The 24,260-nt window shown below is 42.6% G+C and overlaps 1 protein-coding gene across 1 annotated transcript in view; it reads left to right on the plus strand.

The window, feature by feature from the left end:
* The first annotated feature begins 3,606 nt into the window (after positions 1–3,606).
* The window catches only part of neurl1aa (neuralized E3 ubiquitin protein ligase 1Aa), a 78,955-nt gene continuing 58,301 nt past the window's right edge, over positions 3,607–24,260 (plus strand). The window contains exon 1 of the mRNA XM_085355230.1: positions 3,607–3,688. Coding sequence (XP_085211356.1) covers positions 3,607–3,688 — 82 coding nt within the window. The remainder of the gene's footprint in view (positions 3,689–24,260) is intronic.

The raw sequence follows: 24,260 nt of genomic DNA on the forward strand, positions 1-24,260 counted from the left end.
CAGTTCTGTAAGATTCAGACTGTTTTTACAACCCAGTAATTGCAAAAGCAGATGTATTGGAGTGTCACAATGACTGAGTGATTACAACCATCATGATTTAGAATGAGCTGCTACTTTTTGTACTTGTGCCAGGGTCTTTTTGGAGGCAGCAGCTGGTGGCATTGCACTTCCTCCTCAGCTTCAGGGCGAGGTAGTTGCGCCAGCAGGTGGTTCTTCTTCTTTGCCTGTAATCAACAGGACCAACAAAAGCACCTGTAGTAACGAATACTTTGTGTAAACTGTGTTATAACAGTAAGGGAGCAATAAGCACTTACGCAGGTCATCTCAGGCCACACAGAATGGACGTCTGTGGCTGTCTTATCCTTATGCAGGGAGAATGATTCACTGGCACTGGATCTGCATAGAATCACAAACTGTCACAGACACAAATCTCAGGCTTCCTGAAAGTGAAACCTCGCACAACTGAAATTACGATGTACAGGCAAGTGGCTGCTCCATCCTTGTACGGTCAAGTACAGCACTTTTCCTCTCCTCTCAAACAAAACCCTTAAAGGACAACTATTTAGCAAGTTTCAGGCTCCGCCAGTAAAAACACCTTCAGAGGCGTTCGCCAATTAGGCCTGCAGCAACTGTCACCTCCAGGCTCTATAGAGTAAAAACCTCAAGATATTAAAGAGAAGTCAAGTTTATTTATTTATAGAGCACATTTCCAAACAGTCCATGCTGCACAAAGTGCTTAACAATGTAAAATGCAACTAAAATAAATGTAATGCACAACAATGACGCAGTAAAATATAGAAAAACAAATAAGTCAATAAAAAAAACAAATCAACAACTAAGGCTGTTAAAACCAAAATGTTTACATCAATGTGTGTTAAAAACGTGTCTCATCGTGAGAGAAGCACGATGGGCAAACACTTAGCAACTGTGGGGAGGAAGAGCTGCCTTTTCAACAGGAAGAAGTCTCTGGCAGAACCGGGTTCATGAAGGGGAGACGTCTAATATGATTTGCTGAGGTTGAGGGGAAAGAGAAGAGAAAACAGAAAGACTGTGAATATTAAACAGAACAAACTACAGAAGAGACGTTAACATCATGCAGCAGTCAGGCCTAACTGTAAACTTTGGTAAAGAAGGAAAGTTTCCTTTTCTACTTTTAGAAAGTTCATGAACCACACGCCTGCAGTCTGTGTTAGGATGCCTGGGTCGTTGACCCAGGGTTTTTGAGTTTATTATATTATTTATCATTTCTAATCTTTGGTTTCTTAGAGTTCTGTCTTATGATTTATGTCTCTGTGTTCTCTAGTTGTTCTGTTTCCCCTGTCAGCTGTAGCCCCTTGTCAAGTTCGCGTCTCTGTGTTATGTTTCCTGTTTTACTTTGAAAGTCCGTGTCTCATGTAAATGTGTCTGGTTTTGCTTCCTTTGTCTCGTTAGGCCTGATTTGCCCCAGCTGTGTTTCCCTCCTGTTACCCATTCCCTGATTGCTCACTCTGTGTATTTAAGCCCTGTGTTTCTCTGTGTCCGTGTTGTGATCTACTCTCATCTTGCTGTGTGGGCTGTACGGTTGCCAGTTCAGGTTATTTGTTGTCTTCAGTTTATCCTAGTTTTGCTAGTTCTCTGTTTGCCATCTAGCAATAAATCTGAGTTTAAGTTCACCTTTTGTCTAAGACTGTCTGCACTTTGGGTCCTACTACTACCACTCCTGCATGCACACAGCCCTCACACGACAGTCTGAGAGCCATCAGACACGATGGAGCCTCATCAACAGAGGTCCAAAAGTGCACCGTTGACTTCAGCAAAAACAGAAATGCAGTCATGTAAAAATACTACAAACTCCTGTTTAGATTTCAGTGAAGATCTTTATATCGGAGGGTCTTTACCTTACAGTATGAGGCGCCTCGAGCCAAATGTTTTTGGGGATTTGGCTCTTTATAAATGAAACGGATGTGATGTGAAGGTACAGAGCTGCAAAATGTACTTTAAGCATATCAGTGCTAACAGCTGACCTGACCTGGTGACCTCCCTGGACAATTATTATTTTATTTATTTATCTATTAAGTCATTCCTTCTTTTGCTAATACCTTTCTTGCACTTTAAAAAAAAAGCCACTTTAAAGTTGTGTTGTGCTTGGTGCCGACATGGCAGTTTCAATGTACTATTGTACTAGATATGACTGTGCAATGACAACAGAGAGTTATCTTATTACAAATAAAATGCCCCCCCTGATACAATATGATACATTAATGTTAAAGCAATGCTGCTGTGGCTAACCGGGATGCTGAACTGCAGGCAATTTAATCTTCGGGGGTTCATTTAACATGAAAGTGAAAAAATGTGAAATGTTTGCTTTTGGGGAAAGGAAGCAGTCATTAAAACTAAAGCATGTGAGACATTTACAGGAGAAACTTCTCTTTGCTGGATCCGCTAACGACTCAGTAAACTCTAACAAGCAACTGACAACTGCACTGGCTTTTTTAATGCGCAGGGGTTTACACAGTTATTCAATTCTGATTTTAAAAAGCTGCAGTGGAGTCAGATTGCACTCTGAAAGAGAGGAATATTGTACAAAATGGAAAACCTGAGGAGCAGCGTGTTCCCCAAGCAGATGAATATGTACTAAAAACTCTGTGGATAAAAGCAGTTTGCAGTTTTAACTTTAAAAGTTAAAAAAAGACACGTCTCAAAAAATTGGTAAAGGTCAAATAATTTATCGGAGGGCGGCGCTGGGTGTCAGTCTAATGAATCATTCCGCGTTTCTTTTTACTGTGAAGTTCTTCCACTAATCAGCCGAGCCAAACTGAAATTACTGACTCCCTCTGACCTCACACTCCCTTGAATTCTTCTCTAATGATAATTAATGACACCGATCGGTTGTTTGATTGGGGCCAAAACACGTGAGCTCCTGTCGGGGCTTTGGATCAAATCTGGAAGAGGATTGGAAAGCAAAGCCAGGCTGTCATTGGCTCCTTTTGTTTTTTGCTGTTTGTTGTTGGTTTACACTAGAGGGCAGCTTGATACTGTCCATGCGCCGTAATAAGGCGCTCGCTGTGCACATGTGGTTTGCACTTAGTCCATATTTTAGACGGACAGCAGAGGAGACTGTCAGATTCTAGCTAGGCCCACACACCTGCTCTTTTATTATTTTTCTATCATTTTCTTTCTTTTGTCGTCGCGCAAAATTCCCCTTTTTATATAAGAACACTGACAGAATCGTGGCAAATCCGATTTTACAGAGAACCACAGCGCGTATAGCATTTTAAATGCTCTACATGACAGCTTTTTCTTTTTTTATTATTATTAAAAACAAAGTCATAAAATGATCTGAGCACTGGTGGGGGTGGGGGGGAGTTTGAGCTCGCTGAAGAGGATTATTCAGCCGCTGATGACAAGCCAAAAGCTCCATTCAGGATTCAGATCATCTCCTCCTCCTCACCATCATCATCATCATCCTCACCGCTGCCCCGCCGGCTCCACACACCTGTGCTCCTGCCGCCTCTTCCGCTTTGGTCGCCGGTGATGACCGGAGGACGTCGTTTAAACAATAAAAAATCGCTTCTGTGCTCAACAAGCTGCCAGCATCAGTCCAACCGGCCGCGGTGAATTCCTGTCATGGGCAATAATGTTTCGGGCATCTCGACGCTGCACAGAGGTCAACAGCAGGGCTTCCACAGACTCCGGAACTCTCAGAAAGGTGAGTTACCTGAACACGCTTCATAGTTGACGAGTTTACGTCACTGCACTGAAACTGTTGGTAAAGCTGATGGGACGCGTGCAGAGTTTCTCCTGCTGCTCCGGGATCAGCTGAGTGGTGGTGCTGAAGAACAGCTCCCGGCTGCAGGAGGCGGGCCTGCTGTCTGGTCGTGCTGGTTGATGCCGGGAGGTGCATGTGCACATTTGTGGGGGCAGACACGTCAGCACTAAAAACATGAAGCTCGAGGAATTCTTAATACTTCTGTAACATTGCCCAGCCAGGGATGCCTCAGTGTGCTTGCTTTTTCCCTTCTTCTGTAACGAGAGCTGTAGCTATGTGAACCACGAGGCCAAGCAAACACTCGGGATGTTCGGATCTCAGCCGTGCAAAAGTCCGATATTAGGAGTTGTTCCGCGTTTGATCTTAACATAATGGGACATGTTCTGATGTCACCTCGAAATTATAAAAACATCTGGTAAAGAAAAGTAAAGTCGGGATGAATTTATCAGTGATGGATCGAGAGGTTACTTCCCCAAATAAAACACACAGAGGTGTCCTGGTCTGAGACAGAACAGCCCTCGTGCTGCTCTCACCACAGAAAAAGGAACTAAATAAAGAACTGAAACGTTGGCTGCTGTAAATTTCTCAAAGGTGAGAGCACTGTTACCAAAATGCAGACAAAGAAGTCATAAATCGTGAGGGTGAATAATTTACAGCAGTCTAAAGGTTTGCAAACATTTAGTGTATTTAAGCTGAAATACAAAAGGCTTCATCTCCTGTACGGGTTTTTATTACTGTGCAATCCTGTAGTGAAGTGAAACAAACCGCACAAACATCAGGATGTTTTTTCTGTTAGTGTCATTTCTTGTCATTTTAGCTATGTAAATGTTATACATATTATATTTTATAGTATTTAAAGTAACAAAAATGAAATACTCTGTCATTCAGTTTCAGCTGCAGCATTTTAATTCTACTGTTTTCTAGTTTCATGTATTTGGTTTTACAGCATTACATTAAAATTAAAATATTTTTTGCATGGCACGTTAGTAATATTTTTTAGGAAAGTTCACTTAAAGATTTGAGAACGCTCACCTGTAGTATGAAGCCTTCTGCAGTGAAGGCTGAATATGTACGTAAACATGCAGTCGTACGGTTGCGTGTGATTTTCTGAAGCCTCTGCTCTCTCAGTGGCTCCATGTCTCTGCTGGTGTCTGGATTCAAACATGGCGATGACGATACACTTTAGTTTTGGGGTTTTTATTGGAATGCAAAAGTTATAAATGGAAGCATCTCTTTAGATTTGGTAAAGTATTCCACTCAGCGTCCCATCTCCGCTGAAACTGTCAGCGGTTCTTCTTTGCTTGCAGACCGTGTTAGCTAGCTTGTTAACTTGCAGGTGCGGCTGTCTGTTTAGTTTGGGCTGCACGTTGGTGTGCAGACCACAGCTTCAACCAGATTCAACAAAGTTTACTAGAAGCTGAAGCGATGTGTGGGCTGGGTTACACGTTTAAAAGGCCCAGATTTGGCTCAGGAGCTTGAATGTTGTCACATGCAGACAAGAAGCGTAATTATTTTTCAAGTTATCTTTATAGTTTCCTTTGTTGTGTTGAGTAAAGAGAGAAAATTGTATTTTTCGGTATATATTGTATGGTAACTGGTTTGCTTTGCATGTTTTATTCACAGTATTTATAAGAACAGACCTTATAAGCTAAGCTAAAGAATAAGCTGTGTTTGGTGCAACCAAAATGATATTCCCTGCAGACTGCCTCCTTTTTCCAGGACCCACTGGACTGCGTCCCACGTGTCCAATCATGCAAATTACAAAACGGCCCACCTCCACGCTGCTACATCTGGATTACAGAGGGGGAAGTGGTGGGCCTGGGGGAGCGGTTTAAAATGAAGCTGTCTGCAGGATAATCACCATAAGTACACACTTTGCCCTTCCACGTTCTCCCTCTATCCGCAGCACGCGTTCCGAGCGGTTATTCTCACATCACAGGAACGAGTGAGTCAGGCGAGGGGAGGCGAGGCGGCGCATCAGAGAAGAACAGGGACAATTATTCAGCCAGGTTGCCTTGACAACCACCCATAACATGTGCAATAGTTCCCATGGTGATGGATTCCAGAGTGCGTTATCAGCGGGAGTTGATGGCTGATTGGGATAAGAACCAGACGACGTCACCGGCAGCCGCTCGGTGATGAAAGGATGTGTTTGTGCTCTGCGTCCCGGTTTATCACTGGGATTTCCAGGCTTCTACCGTTCTACCTTTAAAAGCCGGAGAGCAGTCAAATGCTGGAAGTGGAAGCTAAATTGGCTAGTCATTCATATGTATATTAGGTCGTTACCTAGGAATTCTGGAGGGAGGGGAGTGGGGGTGAGTGATTGAGGGGGTTTGGGAGTGGAGTGTTTCAGTTTGCCATCTTAGGGAGAAATCAACACATGTCCTTTGTATGTCCTTTGTTGCTGACATTTATTGATGAAAACAGTACAAAAAACCAACCATTTGTACACATATTTACAAATAATGATAAAAAGTGAGTGAGTACATTTCAACATTTTCAGCAATCACTCACAATCCTGGCACTGCCACGGTATCTGTCGTCTGCATTTACCACATGTGTACCTGTAGCAGTGAACACATCGCACAGTGGCCTGATTTTTTTTGCATCTGTGTTTGACCTGACACGTGGCCCTTTTTCCAGGGCTCGGTGTGGAGGGTTGTGTCCGAAGCAACTGATCTTTTCTTGCCTTCTTCGCAGCTACATGAGAGTGAGCCAACTCTCTTGCAAGCTCCACCAGGAAGTCCACCCGTCTTTCCTTCGTCCCGGTGCATGCTTGATACAGCACATGTGCATTCAGTGCTGCCATGTCAATCATGTTATAAAACACGGCGACTGGCCAGCGCCGTGTTCCTTTGCGGACAGTGTACTCCCGAACCATCTGGTCCATCACATCCACGCCACACTTTGTTTTGCACACCCAGTGCTCTGATTGGTGCACAATCATCTCTATGATTGGTGCACAATCATCTCTATGATTGTGCACCAATCATAGAGATGATTGTGCACCAATCATAGAGCACTGGGTGTTTTTTGTACTGGGTATATATAGGACACAATCTCACTGCACCCTTCATTGCCCTGAAGAATTCTGTGGTGTACGGACCTCCTCTCCAAGGAAAGAAAATGCAGAGAAGACTCACTACTCAGCAGGCGTTGGAAATGATCCTGACGGAAGTCGACCCTTGTGACTCGGATGGAGAAGACCTAGAAGTTCAGCCGGATTCGGACTCAGAGCTGTCTGATCAGTCTTCCGGTTAGTTTCATTTCATGTTATTTCCTTTTTCATTTCAAACAAGTAAGTGGATGTAGTTAGTAAGTTTGTTTGACCTTCCCATTGCTCACAATTTGAATTTGTTCACACTGCAGATGAGGAGACTGCTTCTCCGCCGAAAAAGAGAGCTTGTTTGGGGACTGAGACAGCGAAAGATGGCACAGTGTGGCGTGAAGAACATGTGGGGACCCGTCTCCCTTTCACCCCAATAGAACCGTACACTGCAGATGGAGAGCCAACGGCTAAGGCCAGGAGAAGTATCTCGAGTCGCCTTCAGAGCTTCCTGTGTTTCATCACTCTTGACATGCTTCATAGCATTCAAGAATGGACTATTCAACATGCACAGCAATTGGAGCATGTTCATTGGTTCATGGACCTCCCTGAACTAATGGCATTTATTGCAATTGTCATCTTGCGGGGGGTTTGCAGGCTTCCATCTGTAAATGACTGCTGGTCAGCAAACCTGGGAAACCCACAGATAATTGGAACTATGGCACGAAACCGCTTCCAAGACATCATGCAACACCTACGCTTTGATGACAAGTCCACCCGCAGTGATCGAGCAAAGACTGATAAGTTCGCTGCAATTTCCAGTGTGTGGGGATCATTTGTCACCAACTGCATCACGTGCTACAACCCTGGTCTACATATCACCGTTGATGAACAGCTTTTCCCATCAAAGACTCGGTGCTGTTTCCTGCAGTATATTGCAAGTAAACCGGACAAGTTTGGGATCAAGTTTTGGGTGGCCTGCGACCTAAAATCCAAGTACATTTGCAATGTCTTCCCATATCTTGGCAAGGACCCCAATCGTCCCACTGGGGAGAGACTTTCTGAAGATGTAGTGATGAGGCTGATGGAACCATTCCTAGACAAGGGCAGAAATGTTACCACGGACAATTTCTTCACATCGCTTTCACTTGCGCAAAAACTTCTTAGACGGAAAACCACCATCCTCGGCACAGTCAACAAGATTCGCAGGGAAATTCCTCAATCCACTAGACAGACAGATCGCAATGAATTCACCACTCAGGTATGTTGCAGGTCTTTTGTGGTTCTATGTTTATGTGTTTCATTGTGTGTAAAAGGGCTATGGAAATAACAATTTATCTTATTTCTTAGGTGTTTTCAACCTCTGCTGCCACGCTGACGGCGTATGTGGCCAAACGGAAGAAGACAGTCTATATTCTTAGCAGCATGCACGGCGTGGTTCAGACTGATAACACTACCAAAAGGAAGCCAAACACTGTCACCCTTTACAACAAAACAAAGTGTGGCGTGGATGTGATGGACCAGATGGTTCGGGAGTACACTGTCCGCAAAGGAACACGGCGCTGGCCAGTCGCCGTGTTTTATAACATGATTGACATGGCAGCACTGAATGCACATGTGCTGTATCAAGCATGCACCGGGACGAAGGAAAGACGGGTGGACTTCCTGGTGGAGCTTGCAAGAGAGTTGGCTCACTCTCATGTAGCTGCGAAGAAGGCAAGAAAAGATCAGTTGCTTCGGACACAACCCTCCACACCGAGCCCTGGAAAAAGGGCCACGTGTCAGGTCAAACACAGATGCAAAAAAAATCAGGCCACTGTGCGATGTGTTCACTGCTACAGGTACACATGTGGTAAATGCAGACGACAGATACCGTGGCAGTGCCAGGATTGTGAGTGATTGCTGAAAATGTTGAAATGTACTCACTCACTTTTTATCATTATTTGTAAATATGTGTACAAATGGTTGGTTTTTTGTACTGTTTTCATCAATAAATGTCAGCAACAAAGGACATACAAAGGACATGTGTTGATTTCTCCCTAAGATGGCAAACTGAAACACTCCACTCCCCCACCCCCTCAATCACTCACCCCCACTCCCCTCCCTCCAGAATTCCTAGGTAACGACCTAATATACATATGAATGACTCCAGCATTTGACTGACTGCTCTCCGGCTTTTAAAGGTAGAAACGCAAAATGATGACTCCGCGGGGGTCTAAGGTAGAAAACCAAAATGACTGCTCTCCGGGGGTCTAAGTGATAACACTTAGGCTGCTGCTGGGACGGCGCGCAGTGATTAGTTGGATGTGGAACAGAGATATTCGCAGATCAGAGTGGGGCTGAGACGGTGTGTAGCCTGTTATGTTGGCTATTACCCCCACCCCACAGCCTGCACAACTCAAACACACACTCGCTTCTTCAGCAGAGACGTAAAATCATTGGTTTTAACTGATAGAGAGACCTCTCAGAGAACTGCTGACTCAGCTTTGGAGCAGTGACCCATTTCTCTGTCAAATGAATTAAAGTACTACAGAAGTACTTCATATCAAAATACTTGTTTAAATTTAATTATTTGGCAGGTTTTTGGCCTATTTACAGCCTGACACAAACATAATGTTAGAAAGTAGGAATGGCTGCATATTCACAGTCATAGCACACAAACAGCAAAGAAATCTGCAAACAGATGTAGCTGCAGAAGACAAGCAGTGCCATAATGTGTGCGTCTTTCTAGAAATCTAGTTCTGCTACACAAAGACAGAAGCAGACGTGGGGAAATCGCATGCGCCACAACAAGACGTAGAGTTCTTTCTCGTAGTTAAACAACCATTTAGTTCCAACCCTTTCTCTCTTTCTCATCTTTTTTTAGAGCCAAACTCCACATCACTCAGAACGTCATGCCCGGTGAAGTCAACAGTGTCTAATACACACAAACTTTCAATTCAGTGTTATTTACACAGCGCCAAACCACAGGAACAGTCGCCTCAAGGTCCTTTATATTGTAAGGTAGACCCTACAATTATACATACAGAGAAAAACCCAAATGACCCCCTATGAGCAGCACTTTGGTGACAGTGAGAAGGAAAAACTCCCTTTTAACAGGAAGAAAGCTCCAGCAGAACCAGGCTCAGGGAGGGGCGGGATGACTGGTTGGGGTGACAACCAGTGCAACTAACTGAATTTGCTTTCACAAGAGTAAATTATTTTGTGTCCTTTTTACTCCGTAAGGACTCGTTATCAGTGAAAGAAGGCAGCAGAGCAAATCATCCACTTTCAGTGTTATTAAATGGCAGCTACACAGTAAGATGTACAGAGCCCAGAGACCAAACACAGCTAAGATATATGTGACAAAGTTATACTTTGCACTGCGTGTGCAAACAAGATACTGCAGCATTTGCTAATATTAAATAAGACATAATGTTGACTTTGATAACTCTAAGGTATGCAAACTGACAAATGAGCGTGCAGCTTCACAGTCACATCTCCCCCCACCTCTCACATCCAGTTTCAAAACACCAAAATGATGATTCCTCATCGTAGGGCTTCGTATGCTTTTGGGTGGCTGTAGCTGAAGAGGTAAGGCAGGTTGCCCTAGCATTGGGCAACAGCCTAACCCCAACTTGCTCTCCCGTGCATCAATAGAGCATGAATATTAGATAGAAAGCCCATAAGCACAGAAAAAAGTGAATGAGGCCTGTATAAACCACTATAAGTGCTCGAGTAGAGTAGAAACGCTTTATAAAAACCAGTCTCTCATATCAGTGATGATCCTCTACATCAGAGTTTGACAAAGAAGTTGATGTTTACACCCTCAGGAAGTTGGAGGTCCAAGGCAAAATCACAGAACTACAGAAACAAGTAGTCACAACGACACTTTGAAGGACTGGGAGCAGGCCAGAGGTGCTAAACTTTAGGTTTCACATTTTTATGCACAAAGTCACAAAAATGTATCCTTCTCTTGTGCACACAGATGAGCAGTTTGTAAGCTCAGCGTGATGAAATGTGTCCTCTTTATAGATTTTTCTTCTTTGGCTTCTGCAGAAAGTTCAGAGTGCTGCAGGTGCTTTTCACTTAGAACTTTGGGGCAACAATAACGGGACACAAAATGCGTTTGCAGACAGAGTTTTATTGGCTGTCGTGTTTACTGGGTTGTGACACGGCCCATGTAGAGACAGGAGGGAGGAGCTAAACAGTCTGAGCTGTACATCATCACTTTTTCATTAGCACAGGCTGATTTAGTTTCCACCACATGATATTACTGCGAGGGCACCACAAGGGCATGTTGTTACCTCACACACACACTGACCAACACAAACACACAGATGACTGGTTCACATAGTACTTTTCTGTTTTTATAGCGTGTACTGCTGATAGCGGACGTTGTGTTTATCTCAAACCTAAACTGAAGTCTGGGCTGTTGTATAATTTTTATCTGTGCAGCATGCGACACATTGCATCCTCAGCATCTCTGCCTGGTCAGGAGTGGAAACTTATTCAGGGATCTAGTGGAGCCCGTGGCTCGATGGGTTAGGGCTGTTTGGGCCATGAAAGGGGTCAGGTGGTTTTAATGTTATGCCTGATCAGCATCAGTTCAGTTAGAGTGTTTCTGTGGAACTCCATGATGGTTACCAGACCAGGAAGACTGTTTTACCTGAAGTCTTTTGAGCAATATTTATTTTAGCAACAACATGTGTGTCAAGAATCAAGAATTGAGCTACTTGAGTCATACATTAGTGTTAACATAGTAAAACAGCAAAAACTACACAGAAATTTAACTAAGATACTACTTTTGCACGTAGGTCACGGCACCTGAAGATCAAATTCTGGTTTTTTTTGCAGCACAAGATCAATAACCGAGTAACCAAAGCAGATGATCCACTAACTTGTTAACAGTTATCCTCCATAATGTTGGCAGGCCTGTTTTGAAATAGAACGAGCAGCAAACTGCCCTCCAGCTGGAATCTTTCATACCCACTGGAGACCATAAAGCATCATCATGTGATGTTTTTATGGCTTTTATAACTGCTCTGGGTTTTTCTCTTGCTATTCTCTGGCTTTAGTTGTTTTGTGCCTGATTGTGGGCTTGATTTTCTGAAAAGGAATGCTTTGTGGTCTGAAGGCTCTCCGGGGAAAAGAAACCCTTTTACTGTCTAAATGAAAGTGCCTGATTAAATAAAACGTATAATTAGCTTTGTGCTAAATACCCTCTGTTTGCTGATATGTGCTACAGGTGCTACAGAAGTAGAACATGTTGTAACTCCTAGTTTGGTGGTATTTTTTTGACATATTGGAAATTAATGAGCTCCAGAGTTCGTGTGTAATAGGAAACTGTTAGTCATCTGAACTTAGGACAAAGCCTAATCAGAATTAAGTGCACTTGGTCTCTGGGGAGTGGTCATTAAATGAAATGATCCTGTGTGAGTTTTGAAATTAGTGAACCATATTTCACACGGGGCACAGTTGAGTGGAGTCAGAAGACACTAATAATATAGCCAAGGAAATATTCAGGAAACAGTTTTCTCTGTTTCTTTTTGCAGCCGTGACCTCTCTGCTGCCTTTTTGGTGATGTTTGACCTTTCTTATGCAACGTGGCGTCTCGCCTGGAGTGTTTCTGAACATCCTTAACACCTGCCTAAATAAGAAGCGCCGCTACGGAGAGGTGATACAGGCGCTTGACTCCTGGGAGGACTGGAGCTCCTCGGGCACTGTAATGCAGCTTTCACACTTAGTAAATAAAACAACAACAAAAACCGACAGCCAACCCAGACAGTTGCTGTGCTGGATGAGCTCATCAGGTTAGACCATGTGTCATACTTATATAAGACAAGGAGCTATTTCAAGATAGTTATTAATGCATTTGGTAATGGTGATGCATCGGTTTACTCTTGAAAAATGCAACAATCTGTTATGTTAAATGCGCCCGTGTCACAAATATGAGGTGAAATTGATAAAATGCTCAATTTTTTATTTCTAGCACAGTGAATCTGTGATGAATGTATTCGTCTAATGGCTTTGTGGTTACTTTATTTTGCAAACAGGACCGAATATCAGAGTTCTCTGTTAATCACAGATACCGGAAATGTGTCGAAAGCGTGCAAATGCATCATTTTGTCCCCTGTTATGATGGGAATACTTCCTGCTTGTGAGCACAGTAACAGATTTATGTTTTAATGGATCTTTACGGTGGAGAAGAGCAGCTCGCCGAGCTCCGCAGACTCCAAATGGAATAATTAAGCCTGCTTCATCTGTGCTCGTGTACATGTACAGTGTGTTCTCTGAGAGCCTGTTAAATCATGTAGCGTTCAGAATAGTGTGTTTTTCTGATGCAGGAAACAGTATGTTAAATTTAGGTCAGTGATTCATACTTTAGTGTTAGTTAACCCTTTCCAAGCACAAAAGATCCTGCAGCCGGACCAGACTGTGGGCGAGCGCAGCTCACTCAGTGAAGAGCTCGTCTGTTTTGTTTAAAACTGATGCAGAGCTGCTGAGATTTAATTCTGATGCATCAGAGATGCAGTCGAAAGCTTTCAGAACAGCATAAATAAACGCCGAGCTACCCAGTTATGTCTGAGGAGCTATTAATTCTTATACATGCAGTTCTGATTAGAGGGAAATATAAACGGATTTCATTTCATATTGTGGCCTGATCAGGAGGAGAGCGGCACCTTCAGCAGAGTTCTGACAAAAACCAAACCAAGAAGTCACTGCGACGATGTTTACTATAATAATAGTCAGCACTAGCTGGGTAGCCAAATGTATTTCTTAGACTTAGATGTGGAATGCTGTTGTTAAAGATAATCACGATTTTCCATCAGTGTAAGAAAAGAAGCAGAGAGAGTGAGCGATGTAACAAACCAAAGTAGATCTTTGATTAGCATCTTCAGCACTAACAGCCCAGAGACTGCGTATAAAAGATGGACAGAACCACCATGACTTTGATTATGGTTTCTGTAATCCATCAGGTTGGTTAGCATTCATAAACTGAATGTGTGCATCACACAGACACCTGTCTACTAAAGCAACAGATTTGGATAGCACAGACTTTGACAGTCTGCAGCTCAGAGCGCTCTAAAATGGGCCAACACTGCAAACCAAAGTGATCCAAGAGGGTTAGCAAAGTGAATTAGCAGGGAGCTGCTACAGCTCATGCACAGCACTGCTAATTTTAGGCCTTGTCCTCCTCCTGTTACTACTGCATTTCAAACGAATCCGTTCTCAGAAGCCTAAATAATAATTTTCTCCCACACATGAGTGCTTTATTAAGACTTGTGTCTTCCAGCACTAACTTTCATGTGCCACCTTTCTTCTTGCTTTGTTGTAGCTCCTCCATGAAACCAACACTTACTGCACTGACTCTCTTTCACGACACATTACAATAGCCAATCAGATGTGTCCCCATAATAGAGTATAAACTGTTTAAACTAGTGCTTTCCTAGCAGCACCCCTACGTTACATCTGTCCTTTTTACTACAAGTAAATGTTTACTTTTTAGTTCCTCATTCAATGTCATTGAGTGAAATAAATCACACTGTGATTTTCCCCAGTCAGTCCTGTAACATACAGGACACTGGTCACGTCAAAGTGTCCCTATAGTGGTCCATGTGGTGAAATAGATCCAGTGCAGCTTCTTTAATGGTATTGATGTTTATCTTTGTGCTCCTGGCATCAATTATAAAAACCATCTGACTCCAGTCCAGCGGTTCTTCCACTGCCTGGCTAACATAGTTGGCTTCGTCACTTCCCCATAAGGTCTCATGTGCATCGTGTCCCCGCAGAAAACACAGCTTTCTACATTTCTGCTTCTAGTTCCACCAGTTTATTGATTTGCATGTATCATAGAAGTTTATGATAGCCAGCTTTTCCACAACCACCTCCCACCCCACCTTCCCTGTCCCGTCTCATTGCCACATACCCACTCATGATTAAATTTAAACAGGGTGTTAGCCGTGACTCCTGCATACATATTAAATGAACCACTTGAAGTACCGACCAATGACAATCAAGTGTGTTGTGTTCCAGTGTAGGATTAACAATATTGTTAATACAATTAACACCTTCTTTGAATTCCCCTCACCTCACCCGTCTGCTAAGAAGGGTCAGGTAGGTAGAAGTCATGGATTTGTATGCTTTCCGTCTTGGACTTGAAATTAGCATTCATGTCTCCTGCTATGAAGGTCACTATCCTTCTTTTCTCTTTCAGCAGCTTAAAGCAGCTTTCATGGCACTTGCAGTTGCAGTTGTTTGTCCTTCCCCACACCCCTTTCTCCTGTCCAGCCATCCAGACAACCTCAGCACAGCCTTGCTGCACTGAATCCTGGCAGCCAACATTGTGCTGACCTCCAGAGTTACAGGATTTGGGTTTGTGTTCGTGTCATCCAGCACATCTTGTTCATATTCTCTTGCCTTTCACGAGCTAGCAGTGTGCACAAATGCCCTGCAACTAAAGCACCTTTGTGGTGAACAGATTTCGTCACAATGAACCTTTTAAATCTCTCAAAAAGGTTATTTTGGAGTTTTCTCCCTCAGCACTGTTTCTGTATATTTCTTTCTTGGGCCTTTTTGTTATTCCTTTTGCACCCTTGCCAGTTTTCACAGCCTCTGGTTTTCAACCAGCTCCATCATGCTAATGCTAACGGGCACTCCTGTAATCACCCCTTTACTGCCACTGGGTCTCTGTACTCTAGCTTTCACAGCTCTTCAGATTTTGTCTTTTTACACACTTGTAATATTTCCTGCCTTTTCCACCTGGGTATCTGTGTTACACCCAATCAGCAGGTTTCCATCCACTAACACACTAGCATGCTTGTGTTGTGAGTCGTTTTCTTTATTCCACCATCACTCTCAAATATCACCACCACGTGAAGGGAATTCATCGTAGACCTCGTTACCTCACCCTCACAGTCTTGCTCTCTGATCCTTCCATGTGAGCCTCTGTCCTCCTCCTCTCACCAGGCCTAAGACCTCCTTTCACCATCTGCTGCCTTTCATTTCCTTCCCCCTCTTCCTCAATCAGATCTGTGTTTTTGCATCCATCCTCATCAACATCTCTCTCCACCACGTAGCATATTACTACCAGACTGTTCGCCGACACGTCCACGTTAAACTCCTTACTCAGCTCACCGAATGCCAAGTTCACACTTCACAATCCAAAGTCTGTTAATCCTTTCAAACAAACTCTCACAAAAATCTCTCTTTTATACTTTACCCTTAGCAGTATGATCATCCTTGTATCAGTTAACATGGGAATCTATGGGGCCTTAGGTGTGAAGCCAGCCCCAAGAGGCCATTAGAGGAACTGCATGTTTTGGCTCTTGACACATGGCTGCAGCTTTGGTACAACATGATCGACAGCTGTGAGCATGACCAAGAAAAAAATGAAAAAGGAAGGATTAAGCTTTTAATGAAACAAACAAGAATCAGATGGAAACAAAAGTAAATTTTAAATAAAGACTCTATTATTGCAGGGGCTTTATCCTACAATATAATTAAGTGGTTTTTGCAATAAAAATAACATTTTAGGATAATTGTGCATTCTCATGCATCACTGATAATGGTGTGTTGGATCAAATATTGTCATTGAAACAGAACACAAATTAATTCTGTGATGAGGCTCTGCAGTGTGGAGCCACATTAGGCCAACACTCCTCTCCGAGACCACCAAGCCAATTCCAAATTACTTTCCTCCATGGCCATGGATCAAAAAGAAGCATATCAGCTACACAAATAGTTTTGATTGCACAATTTAAAAGAAGAAGAAGAAGAAGTTGGGATGGAAGTCATAAATGTGGAAGTAAATGCCAGCAAAATGCCAAGTCAATCAGCATGTGAAGTGATGCTTTGCTTTTTCTTGCATGCTAGCAGTGAGAACATTGTGACAGGAAGGTGATTATTTTCAAATTAAAACGGGCGAACAACATCTCATTTAAAATTCATTTCACACATTGTAGCATGCAGGGAAACACCAATATGCATCTACAGTCTGATCACTGTAATAAGAAAAATGAGTGCAATTCCGTAAAAATAACATCTGACTCAATGTTTGCAGCCACTTTTTATAGTGTGTATGCAATTAAGATACAATTACCTTGAGGTATTTGTTCACTGCATGAGAAAAGGATCTGGTGCCGGATCACGACATGTTTAACTGAAACGACCTCGTCGTTTTTCTGAGAAGCCGTTGATACGACTTAGTGCACTTTAACTTAGCATCAAAGTCCTGTTAGCATAAATGTGATTAGTCTGTACCATTAAAACTTCATCCAGATAACATGATGACAAAGTTCAGCTTGTGATGAACGGCTGTTCTGGTAACGCGCTCTAGAAATCTTTGGAAAAGGAAAAATGCCCAGGACAATTTGATTTCTTCTTTTTACACATAAAAAAATGTGAAAACTACATTTGTGTGCTTTCTGTTGGGTCTTTTTTTATTCGTAGGTGTTTAAACTTCAGCTTACTACCTGCATTTAGAAAAATAACCATTTATCAGTCAATATCAAATTTATTTCTATAGCACACAAAAGCACACAGGGAGGTAATAACTTATTCAAAGTTAGGGGCATGACTTCCAAAAATAATAACTTTGTTATGGTGAGAATATTCAGTGTTAACAGCCTTTAACATCGTGTAGACAGTCAAACAGAGGCTGCAGTGAGACAGGGAGATCCAGTTTCAAGGGGAAGTAAATTTGGATGTCATCAGCATAACAATGAAAGGGGATGTTGTATTCCCTGAAAATAGATCCCAAAGGCAGCATGTTTAAGGAGAACAGAGTTGGACCCAAAACAGCCCCCTGTGGAACACCACAACAGGAAGAGTATTTCTCATTAGCTACAGAGAAAGACCTCTCTGATAAATATGATTTAAACCATGATAAAACTGAGCCTTTAAGACCAACAATGTGTTCAAGTCTCAATAAAAGTATTTTATGATCAACTGTGTCAAAGGCTGCAGTCAAATCTAAAAGGACTAAAACAACCGAACAACCTGAGTCGACGGTTAAAGAAGATCATTAGAAACTCTTAAAAGTGCCGTCTCAGCACAGTGACGAGATTTAAAACCAGACTGGAAAACCTCACAGACGTGGGTCTAAAAAGGCGTAAAGGTGCTTGAAAGCAACTTTTTCCAAAATGTTAGACATAAACCATGTTTATTGATAAACACGCTTCAAACCTCATATATTCATATAATAATTGTAACATATTTGTGGCTTTTACTCAGCTTCCCCTTTTATAAACTCTGTGGAGTTGCTGAACACGCACAGTGGACTGTTTGTTCCCATATCACAGAACGATGCCATTAAAACGCATCTGCTGGTGTGTGTAAAAGCAGGCAATGTTCCTGTATTTATGGAGACGACTCATATTTTGTGCCTGGACAATAGTTACAAGCCATGTGACTATAAACGTAATTGTATCCCGCTTGTAATTCACGTGGGAAAATTCAGGTGCTTTCTTGCTTTCGGTGCCAAAAGGACGTCTCTAAATCTACTGTAAATAACTGAAATGAATACATCTTTAATGTTATTGCTGTGCGAATGGCGAGATGGGAGCACTTTATTCCACTGATGGTGGCGATATAAGTAAGTACTCATATGTGAATACATTTCATTCAAGTCTGAAGTGGCGCACGCGACTTCATTTGCCGTTCATCGCCTCTTTAACGGCGTGCGCTGCTATTAAAACACACACACACAGATGCTGCGTTCCAATCATTTTATATGCGTGCACAAAGAGGGATCTCCCCACGGCCTGCTGCTCTGCAGAGCTGCTCTAGTGTATCTGATGGGATAATCTGCGTGTTGTGCTGCGGCCCATGTGAGGGAGGGATTACATATTTATTTGGGGAGTTTTCATCCCGCCTTTACCATCTGTCACCAGTAGTGTGGCCGTGGGACATTTACCACAGCTTTATAGTGGAATGATAGGATAAGAGTGGGTGAGTGGGAGAGATTGTGCACGGGTGGTTGTGTGTGACTCAGAGAGAAAGGGAGGAAGTAACCACCTGCACATTCAGAAGCACCAAAATCCCCCGTGTCATCTAAAAAAAGCAAAAGTTGGGGGCTTTTCAGTGAAGTCCAGCAGCAGCACTGGGACTTTTTCCCATGCTCTGAAGGGCGGTCTCCTCATAGTTCCTCTTTTAGTCCCAGGGTGATTAAGAGCCAACTCAGTGCTGATGTCATAATCCACGTCCTGTCACATACATTACAGCTGCAACCTGATGGGTGGTCAGTTCACTTGGCCAGTGTGTGTGTGTGTGTTACACTGCATTTGATTCATGAGTTGAGATCCTGAAATAGTCAGCTTATAGTTCAGTAATCAACCTGAGACTGACCTCAGGAGGATCAGCACAGACCTGCCCCCCTCTACATCAACAGTGACCGTGTGCAGTGGGTCCCAGCCTGCAGACTCCTGAGCACTTTCACCTCTCGTGACCAATCCTGGACTGCAAACACCTCAGTGGTCACCAAGCAGGCGTAGTAGCAGCTTCACTTCCTGGGAGAATAACCTGGGTCAAAAGCTGCAGGTGACCTTTTACCACTCCTCCACAGAGAGCGTGCTGACACATCGTATCACGGTTTGGTGCAGGAGCTGCACTGAAGCAGAGAGGAGGAGGCAGCAGGTCATCGGCACGGCTCAGGCGATCGTCGGCTGCTCTCCGGCCTCCCTGCAGGACTCAGTCGCCTCACGTTTCCTCACTATAAAGGACCCATCACGTCCTGCCTCTGACAGGGATGTGCACAAAAAGACTCACAAACACTCGCACTACCACCTCCTCTTCCTCTGCCCGCACGGCCAAGTGCATGTATTTAGCAGTTTTTAAATATAGTACTTTTTAAAAGCTCTGCATACTTTCACATAGGAAATATTTTTCTGACCGTTTCCTTATTTGCATATCTGACGGTACAAAATCAACATTTACTTCAGCTTTTACAACCAAAAACTGCAGCACACAAATACTGGATTTGCTCTCCTCAAGTATTTTTATTTGTTTTGGTCATTTGTTTGATGCACTTGCCTTTTTCTTGTGTTCCTGACGTTCATGTTCTCCTGATGTGTGTCTTTGTCTCTGTCTGCTCCGTTTTTTGTTTTGCTGTATCTGCAAGAAATTTATTTATTTATAAATCCAAAACAATGAGCTGAAAAATCCTAAAATGCTCTGCATGCCAATATGTCTGATATTTTAATGTTAACATATTAAGCTGCAGATTGATTCATAGTCATTCTTGTCTGTAAGTCTGAAGCTGGGGACATAACTGTTTCCCACCTGAGGACATGATGCCTGCAGTTCCTCTCACACAGCATCTCTCTGTACGTGTCTCCGCTCATATTCAGTCCTGACCAACAGCTTCCCCGTGGGTCCAATGTGCAGCTTGGTTTCCTGTAAGGACGAGCTGCAGGAAAGCAATAAATAAATAAATACCATAAGACTGCTGGAACAGCCAAAAACCAAGTGCATCGCTCAGGGATTTGTACTGGTGTATCAACACTTTGTCTTAATGAGACAACAACAACAGCAAAGTTCTTCCTGGTTTTCAGAGTTTCTCTGATTTCAGACTTAATGAAATGTGTCTGTATTTCATTAACTGCTCTTTCACATGTTGTGTGTAATTACCTGCTGAATGGTGATTACATTAATCAGTTGTTGAATATCAGGAAGAAGTCCATTTCATTAATTTTTCTATTATCACTTTAAAGAAACAGTTTTTTTCCTGCTACAAATGTGCAGTGTCTTTGTTCTCCACACGGCCTCCTTCTGTTAATATTAAGCAGGAACTTTATGTCTCTGCTGCACATTTTCAAGATGGCTTGAATCAAAATGTGTTAATTCTCTGGCTTGTTTTTGTCTTAGAGAAGGAAATCGTTGGATTCAGGACACAGAAACTTTTTTTAAGATTCAAACTTTCCTTTGACAGAGCTTATCATCAGGGTTGGATCAGGTGACCCTGAAGCATCCTTTAGTTATGCTGCTAAAAGCTCAGGCTCCTCTGGGACTTCTTCTTCTCTGCTCACCTCTTTTCACTGCTTCACTGCTGCATGACATTAAATTGTATCTTCTCAGCTTCATAGTCTGAATTTCGTCTTGTCTCCCTGTGCTCTCCTTGCACTCCTCTCTCTCCCATCACCCCGAGGCTGTCCCTTCCCGAGTCGGCTTCTGCGAAAGTTTCTTCCTGTTAAAAGAGAGTTCCTTCCTTGTCATGGTGCCTTGGTTTGGGGCCAGGGTTTCTCTAGTTTGGATAAGTCTTTCTATCCTATATTGTTTGCTTAGTTCTTAGTTTAGCTCTTTGACTATGTTAGTTGTTAGGTTGTGTATTTTCTGCTTCCTGGTGTTTCTCTGTCTGTTTCACTTTGATAGCCCTTCATCCCGTGTGTGTTTTGTTCACTTTTGCTTCCCCTGTCTCCTGTCACCCGTGTGCATATATTGTCTTTGTCCCCGTGTGTTCCATCGTCCTGTGTTTCAGCCTAGTTCATGAGTTCCTGGTTGAGTTCTGTCTATGTGAGTTTTCAGTCCTGCACTTGGGTCGTGACACCTACGCCTTCCTACCATTGCCTGGCTCTTTGCAGTCGTCTGCATCGTATGTTACACTAAAAGCCCCTCCAGGTGACTGTTGCTTGATTTGGTGTAAATCAAAATAAGCTGAACTGATCTGCATGCTGAACATTGCAGTGGTTTTTCATTTCCACCTTTTATTGTTTTCTGTGACTAAAGATAATTCACAGGTAGAATCATGTAACTGGTTATTTGGTTGTGTAATGATAATAATAATAATTTTTAAATAAATGTCTCTTCTTCTTCCTTGTTTGTAATCACAGAGATGCTCTTTGATTAGGACTGGCATGTAATTTAAGTCACGCTCAGACCTCACCGGCGAGGGCTGGCCCGGTGCGTGGCCCCTTCAGAAGAAACAGGCCCCCAGATTGTGTTTTTAATGACTCGGGTGTATGTTTGGAGCTTCAGCTTTAAAACTAAATGCCGTAATAATACCTCTGGTTTGCAGCTGTTACTGAAGCTCGATTTATCCAAATGATAAAAAAATAAAGTATTCTGGTTTATTTCGAGTATTATGCAGAGAGTTTTGCTTTTGCTTTTTTGCCTTGCATACTCGTCTTGCTTGTACTGTGACAACAGGGAAACAGAAAGGCGCTCATGACCCAGCTGTTCTGGGAAAATTTGTATAATAGCAAAGAGAAAGCCGCAGTAAAGTTCTTAACCAGCCTGCAGGGTTTCTTTACTCATTTATCTTTATTGTAATGCAGTTGAATGACTCATGAAATTGTTAATATTAAAAACCACACAGTGAAGAATCTTTAAAAGAATTCTGGCTTTCATTTTTGTTATTGCAGAAATTTTCTATAATTATTGGTTTTGTCGCCGGGCTAAAGACTTCCAGCTGCTCAAATTTAACGTCTAGAGGAATATCAGATCATAAATTCAGTTCTGAGAACTCAAGCGCTGACTCAGTACCCAGGCTGGGCTCGGTCCATGTTTTAGTTTGTTCTCTGTAAATTCTGTGTATTCACTGGCCGTAGCATCTCGTTTCATTACCACAGGTCCAAACACAGAGTGCGCGCTGGTATCGTTTGCTCGCAACATTAACAGCCTGTATATTGGTCTCATTTGTTTTAAATAATCTTACTTTACATTTGTTTCAAATCATTTTTACAGCAATACTATTAGTGTTATTACTAGCAATAATATGAGCGCAAACAAAATTCAGTGAGAATCCATATGATTCGCTGCACCCGTCATAATGTTATACCTGCTCAGTGATTGTAATCATAATTGTTATTAATATTAATACTGTGAATTATTAAGTATTTTTTTAAATGCTGTCATTATTGAATCTTGTTGTAAACCTGTGGTGCTCACACAGGCGGCAGCTGCAATATGCTAACAAATTAGCATGTCAGCATCGATGCTAGCTCTTGGCTTGATTGTTCTGGTGAGGCTGTCAACACTGTGCATACTCAGAATTATAAAAGGAGAAGTTGAGCAATGCTTTTATTAAAACAGGAACTCCTTGAAACAAATTGTAGCTTTATGCATATTTTTAATAAGTTCACAAATAATCACAGCTATGATTTGCAGCTTATTATCGCTCACACTGCTGCTACATATATACTGCAGCTGTGTTCAGAAACCCACCCAAGCACATTTTAATATGACTAAATTATCAGTGCATAGCTATAACCTCCAAATCTCCCTCTCATCTTCAGCATGTATGTTTTCAGCATTGCTTACTTTCTAAAAAGGATTGTTTTTCATGTGCTGTTAATTAAATCTTCTTTCCCACTCCCTGTGAATCCTCCACAGGTCATATTTGAAACCTGAGCATGTTTTCCTCAGACTCACTGTAGCACATCCACTTTCATTTTTCCATGACTTTGAGATTCTTCTCTACCCTCAAGCTTCCAAATCTTGCCTGGATCCTGTGACTCCTCTTTCCATCCAGGCTCAGGCAAAGCGAGATATCTTCATGCGTTTTTCTTTCTTCCTGGAAAGAAAGTGATACTCTGAGCTGTGGGAACAAGAAGAAAACATGGCCTTAAAAAAAGGAGCTCAATCTGCTTATCTCTGTTATGGTCCCACATGAGAAGAGGAACAGATTAGCCCCAGGTAATATCTTTGGTGGCCTCTCCAGTGTCTAATTAAAAGGCTATCGTTTTAGTGAGTACATATAAAGCAGTGATTGAGGTGATTTTCCCTCAGAGCTGTGTCTGCTCTGTGGGACGGTCACAACACTTTCAACAACTCTGTTTTCTTTTGATCTGATTTCTGCTCAGCCCAGCTGCTGGAGGATCTAAAGAGCAGGAGAAAAGCCTAGAGAGAGCATACTTACGCAGGTTATAAATGTGGCAAATGAGAGGAATGATAAAGCGGGAGCAACGTAAATGGATAAAAGAAAGCCCCCGTAATCTGTCTCAGTGTCAGGAAGTATAATTTTCCAAACATGACATGAGCCAGCGAATGCCAAGAGGGATACACTGTGCTGATTCACAGAGGGTATGGTTTGGGAAACCACAAAACCAGCAGGCGCACTGATTGATGGCGCCGAAAATCCATGCAAACGGATTCATATGTTTCCTTATGCGGCAGCTGCCCCGTATTAATCTAATGTAATTAACAATAAACACCCCGTCATGATCGGAATTGCAATTTAAAAGTCTCGGGGATCTGCTCTGCGAGGAATTACAACCACATGTCCTCCTGCCTGTGAGCGAGCTGCAGGGAACACAGAGATTGCTCATGAAGTCTTATCATCTTGTTTTTCAGGGGAGGAGCTTTAGCCTTAGTAGAGAAATGAGATAGACTGGTGCATCACATGTTGCCTTTCCGTTTTTTACTTTCATGCAGAATATCTGGCTACTGGGAGAAAGGGCAACCCTCACATCGGGAAATTCCAGCTTTCTCTATGTCACTCAGTCCAGGAAGTCAAATATGAAGCGTGCGATCTGCACAGATGTTCTGAAA

This window comes from Diplotaxodon limnothrissa, linkage group LG6 (genome assembly GCF_057381915.1).
Source record: "Diplotaxodon limnothrissa isolate DT_005_m linkage group LG6, D_limnothrissa_male_GT1.1, whole genome shotgun sequence".
Taxonomy (NCBI): Eukaryota; Metazoa; Chordata; class Actinopteri; order Cichliformes; family Cichlidae; genus Diplotaxodon; species Diplotaxodon limnothrissa.